Source organism: Molothrus aeneus, chromosome 1, assembly GCF_037042795.1.
Source record: "Molothrus aeneus isolate 106 chromosome 1, BPBGC_Maene_1.0, whole genome shotgun sequence".
In the NCBI taxonomy this organism is placed as follows: domain Eukaryota; kingdom Metazoa; phylum Chordata; class Aves; order Passeriformes; family Icteridae; genus Molothrus; species Molothrus aeneus.
The window spans coordinates 121237901-121243959 of NC_089646.1; the positions used below are offsets into that span (position 1 = coordinate 121237901).

At 35.8% G+C, this 6059-nt stretch overlaps 1 protein-coding gene across 1 annotated transcript; it reads left to right on the forward strand.

Annotated features, from left to right (window-relative positions):
* The first annotated feature begins 889 nt into the window (after positions 1-889).
* Positions 890-5794, forward strand: LY96 (lymphocyte antigen 96). Its single transcript, XM_066547206.1, has 5 exons — positions 890-1215; positions 2190-2279; positions 3175-3303; positions 4172-4224; positions 5194-5794. The coding sequence occupies exons 1-5, from the start codon at positions 1122-1124 to the stop codon at positions 5281-5283; spliced, it is 456 nt and encodes a 151-aa protein (XP_066403303.1). The 5' UTR covers positions 890-1121; the 3' UTR covers positions 5284-5794.
* Positions 5795-6059: the final 265 nt, after the last annotated feature.

Here is a 6059-nt window from a genome sequence, read left to right on the forward strand (position 1 = left end):
AGCTGTTTCACAGCTCCTTTGTGACTGTCTCACTACTGCATTTCTTTTTTTCAACTATTACAGCCTTCCTGATTTATTTCAATTTAACTGTGTGTCTTACTATTTTTAAGCAAAATTTGTCCATCTTGAAACAGAACTGTGTTATTGCTATGATCACAAAGATGTTTTATAGCATCCTGTTAAACAACAGCAAAAATCTGTGTGTGATGTATGTACTCTGGAGATCTGTCAGGAAAGTTACATAATTTTGAATTCCCACTTAAAAGACAATACTGAAAATTTCATAAAATTTTGAACTCTGTCAGGCCAGTGGGACTCTTCTTGTGGTCTATAGAAAGATTTGGAAATACTGAAGGGAGTTCTCTAGCTGCATTAAATTTTCAAATTTTTGTCTTATTTTGTAAATTATTTCAGGTAGTAGTTAATTATTTGGTACTTTCAGGCACCTTTAATTAATTTTTCCCTTTCCTTAATTAATTTAGGAATTACCCCCATCTCTGGGCACAATCAGTCATGGTTTTTGTGCACATCATAACATCAGATGGTTGCATTCAGCTCCATTTGAAATACATCATCTAATTGCATTCCTTCAGATGTCTGGTGTATTCTTAAAGCATGGTGAGCTTTGTAAGAGGCTCACATGAAAACCAGTGAGAGATACTGGCTACCATAAAAATAAAAGAATGGACTTGGTTTTCATCAGTTGTGGATTTTTCTCTTCTCTAATATGTGCAGGAAACTCTGTGTTTGAAATTATGCCTTTAAAAATCTTACCCCTGATGACTCAACTAAACTTGCTCATTACGTGCTTCTGGTAGTCATAATGTCATTTCACTTCCCCATTTCACACCATTTTCTCTTTAATTTTCCACTCTTGGTTCCAGCTGCATTGTCTGAGGAAAATGTAACAACAAAAGCAGGAATTCTTTTTCTTAACAAAATTTAGTGTGAAGATAAGTGACAGTGCTGCAGTAGAATTAACAAAGATTGCAGAGAATTTGGTAAATAGCAGAACTTTCTTTCCCTGAAGACATGTGACTGACGATGACTGTGCTGAATTTTCTTCCTCTTTCTCCCAAATGAAGTTTTGTACCATCGGATACTGAGCAAAAAAAGTAACTATGTTTGGACTCCTTTTTTTCATTTTATTTACCCCTGGAGTCAGTGAATTAATTTGTACATCATCAGATCTTGAAATGTCGTATACTTTTTGTGGTAAGTAAAAAAATAGGTAATCCTTTTGTTAAATTTCTGGAATAATTACTGTAGTCTGAGTGTGGATTTTCTTTTGAATTTGTTTCTTTTCTTTCTATGTTTCTTTGAGAAATACAGAAAAAGAAGTATATTTCTGTTATTAATCACTCTGTTATAAGAATTTTACTTCATAGGCATAAATCTTACCACAAGGCTAGTTCCAGCAGCTAAGAGAGAGAGAATTTTATTCTCAAGTAAAGTAGGCATATTTTTGTTCAGGAAATATTAGAAGATAATGGATTTAAACTAGTTTTTCAAGTACTCTGTTGTATAAATTATACCTATTGAGTTAACCAGTATGTTACAATGAAAAGCTTGAAGTATGTGAAAAAAAGAGGGAATGTCGTATTCTGTCAGGCTGCAGTACCAATCAGGTTCTGGGACAGCATGATGTGTCCCTCCTTGCCCTGTCTGTGTCATGGGCTGATATTTTGTGTATTTTAAAAATGCAAGGTGGGTCAGTCACAGAGCAAATCTACTCAAAGGTTCATTTACATTACCTGGAAAATATGCTGATGCATTAAAAATATTTTTAGCTCTTGTCAGCATGATTAGCATAAGTAGGGATATTTTCAGTAGAAGACCATGTTGGTTTAGTGCTAATAAAAAGTTTTTATATCTTCAAAAGAGAAATAAAGGTACTTTTGTCTCTGTTTTTTGTGTGCAAAATATCATCAACCAAAAATTTACTTCTCTTTACTTAAAGAAATATGATACTGGTTTTGCCCTTTAAATGTAAAAATAATTAATAATATAATTTAAAAAACATTTAATATTTACCACATATATTCTATTGAGCAATTTTATAGCATATAACTCAAATACATTTAAAAATATATTTGTGGTTTTTGTGTGTATAACTGTATATATTCTAATTATTTTTATGGAGAAACCTATTCACACTATCAATGTGAAATGATTTTTTTTTCCTATAGATTCTACAGCTCATTCTTTCATGTTTAATCTGACACCTTGCAGCACAAAGAACAAACCTGTCTGGAAGGCTAATCTTACCTGGATTCCAAGTGAGTGTCTCTTAACTAGACAATTATATTCTGGAAATGCTGAAAATGAAATACAACTGAAAAATTGACACCTCATCCTAAATGCCATGTGACTTAGGAAATTGGTTTCTAGGGTTAAAAATGGAACAGATAAACTATAGCGATGGACAGAAATGATGATTTGTGAAATGTGTTTGAGTTTTACTTGGAGCAGTTACCAGAGCCCTGCACGCAGGACTGTCACTGTAAATGCAAATCTGTGACAGTTTAGGTGTATGTGTATTTTGGTCTTCTGGCCTGGACAAGATCCAAGTCTTTTAAAGGAGAGAGAGTATCATCAGGCCCTCCAACTATGGCAGGGCTTCTATGAAGAATATGCATGTTCCAGAAGCTGGAAATGGTACTGCATTTTGTGTGCAAACCTAACTGTGGTCTTTAAACCCAGCTTTAAGCCAGCATGCTCAGCTAATGAAATGTTTAGGACCTGGCTGTATCATAAACTTCCCCTTCTGCTTTAGGTTTACTTCCCTTGAAAGACATTTTTATGATGCACTCATGATAGTTCCTTTGCAACACCTGCTTAAAACTAAGGTCTTCATTTGAGCACATGTTTAGGGTAGCTGTGAAGCTGAATGAACTCTGTTTCCTTTACTAAAGAAATTAAAACACATTTTGAAATTTTTCTCCCAAATATTTTTTAAGACTAATATTTTGTTTTTGTTAAAAACAACAATAGCTTTTTTCCCCTTTTTTCTGGAAGTAGCAGTTTTCAAGATATATACCTTTTTAATTTTGGGGGAGTCTTACAAAAATACAGTATTTTGGCTAAATCTAGTTTTTATCTAAACAGCATGTCTCCATATTCGCTTTTCCTCCCCACCAGTTACCATTTTCTTACTTGCAATGTTTTAATTAGGAAGTGACATCCACTTTTTGAAGATTGTCTTCAATGTCTGGTATGATGGTGCCAAAGCACTCCTCTGGAAAGAACTCCTCTGCAGCGGAGCTGACGATGAATACTCACTGTGCGCAACGCTGAAAGGAGGTTGGTGTGAAAATTCATGGTGCAAGCAACCCATGCAAACAGAGTTTTATCTCCACAATCTAGACCTTGCTTGGCAGGCAGCAGACCTCAGAGCAGGCAATTCTCCAGAGCCAGAATTCCAGTGAAGTAGAAAATATCCAAATTCTTTATTTTAACATCCTTGTTCTGCAGTTTCCATCTCCATAAATGAGGATTACTAATATCCTTCATCTGATGATGACACTTATTATGAACATCTCTAAAATGACATGGAAAGCTTGCATTTGACTGGACTGAACAGGAAATTTGAGAGGCACTGTGGGCACTACTAATATCCAGAACAAAGTTTATTTAGATATGTGTCTGGATGGGTTTTTTAAGAGATTTTATACACCTAAGTAGGATGATTTTTTTTTTTTTTCCAATAGAGAAGAGTGAATCCTTTGGTGGGGGCTAACAAATATTGACACAATACATGCTCAGATTCAGAGAATCCAGGCAGGATGTCAGACTAAAGGCCAAAAAGATCTGTAAGGAGGTCAAAATGCAGTCTGTTTTCCTTTCTTTAAAACTCAGTATTGGCTCTCTTCAGTTACCATTCAAGTGAACTACTATTACAAGTTAAATTACTGGAGTTATCACAGTAGGATTTGTCTGGAGGAGATGTTACAGGAGCACTGTGGTTAATTTCTGTTTTCTGATGTGGTTTCAACCAAAAGTCAGAGCTCTGAGAGAAGAAACAGATGAGGGCTTTATCAGTGAAAAAGTAAGTGACATTGGCAACTGCTGCTGAGAGATATTCCATATTGCTTTGAAATTATTTAGGCAGTCTGATTGATGGCTTTATGGTTAAGTAACTCTTTGTATTATAATTATCTCTGTTTTTCAGAAACACTTGACTCAGCATTTGACATTAAAGGCTCAAGATTTGAATTTCCAAAGGTACTTTTCAATGCTTTATGTAATAGTAAAATCACATACTTACAGGTATATTTTTTTCTGAAGAGAGGTGTTCACCCAAACTGTAGAAAACAGAAGAGGAAATGTCAGAAAACTTTCTTATAATAGAACTGATGACAATAAAATTATAGCATCTCTGAAATGCTAGATGTTCTAAGGTTATTATTCCTCTACCTTTCTTCCTTTATTTTATAAAAGAAAAGACAAAAGTAATCAATTAATGTCACCTTAATTATTCCATTTTGTTTGGTAAATTATTCTCTTTCCTTTTACCTGTTCGAGTAAATCCATTCATATTCCTTCTGCCCATTTCATTCTTTATTTTACATTCTCTTCACATGCTGCTCTTTTACTCCATGAAACCATTTTCAAAGATTTGAAATGGGATAACAGTATCCAAAAAGTAAAAGCAATGCTCTACTGTTAAACTAGGGGCAGCACCAGTCCTCAGGTTAAGCCATTCTCATCCAACAACTGCCTCATCAGTTGTCTGAGCTTTTCCAAGACCCTTATCAAGACTATTAATTCCTAAAAATGTCACTAAGGAGCTCCTACTGGTCCAAAATCTCCACCATCCCCCTTAGCTCATGGGCCTCCACAAACTAACAGCTCTTGTAGCCCCAGAGCTTGTAACAGACAGGAACATCCTCTGCCATGAGCTGTCCTCCTCTCCATGAGGAACTCATGGTAGACCTGGCACCTCCTGGTGGGACTCTGCTAGACCAGGAAATGCTGTTCCTGAGTAGGCTGGCCATGAGAAGGAAGGTGAACGCTTTTATTTTTATGCACTCATCTACCTGACTATACCTATGAGAACAGTCCCTGAAGGGAATGTGTCTTTTTCAGTTCTAACAGAAATCACCAGAACCATTCCAAGAAGCCACTTAGACAAGAGCAGGCAGTATTGTGGACTAATTTTCTTTTTTTTTTTTTTTTTCTTCCTTGTTTTAGGGCAATTATAGTATTGTTGTGCAAGGATTCTCTGATGATTCTGAGAATAATATGCTCATATGCTTGAATTTCACCATGATAGTAAAATAAGATGCTTTCTGAGTGCAACAAACTTCTCAAATAATTCCAGAATATGGAGGTCACTTCTGTGAGCAACTGGAATCCAAGCTGTGAAGTAAATGCACACTGAACTTCCTGAGGCAGAATACATCCTGTGCTGTCTGGGAAGCTATAAGATATAGTCTTTCTCATTTGTAGCATAGCCATAATCAGTTGCTCAGCCAATGTGCCCAAAATTTCTGGGAATCAGGCATCCTGATTAGTCCACAGAATTACCCTGACTGGACGTCAGGCTGGTCCTGCATTTAGGTGCTGTGCCTTGAGTTACAATAAAGTTAAGTGCTTCAGGCTGAGCTAAAGTAATCAAGAAGTTTTGAAGTTTTGAAGTGCCAGAATCAGAAGTTCATCAGTGTTCAATTTAAAATAACACAGCAATTGAATTTGGGAACCCTGTTGTGAGGTGGTGGGGGGTGTTTTTTTTGTTTGTTTGAGTTTTTTTCTTTTCTTGTAACAATAAAACTTGTTAGTACAATCAATTTAAGAGATGGTTGTTATTTTCCTGTTATTTTGTGATGTTTCTTCAGATGTTTCATATTGTTCTGCTCTGTTTACACCAAGCTGAAACAGAGGAGTAATAATTTGTTATGTGGTAGTAGCTGATGTAGATAAAATCCAAAGTGGAACACTTTTTTTTCCAGTTACACTGATACAGCACAGCTGAATTTAGCCATCCAGAGCTGCAGCTGCAATCCCTTAGAATGTTTTCAGCTCTTGCTCAGAGTCCAAGGGGCAGAGGCTACACAAAC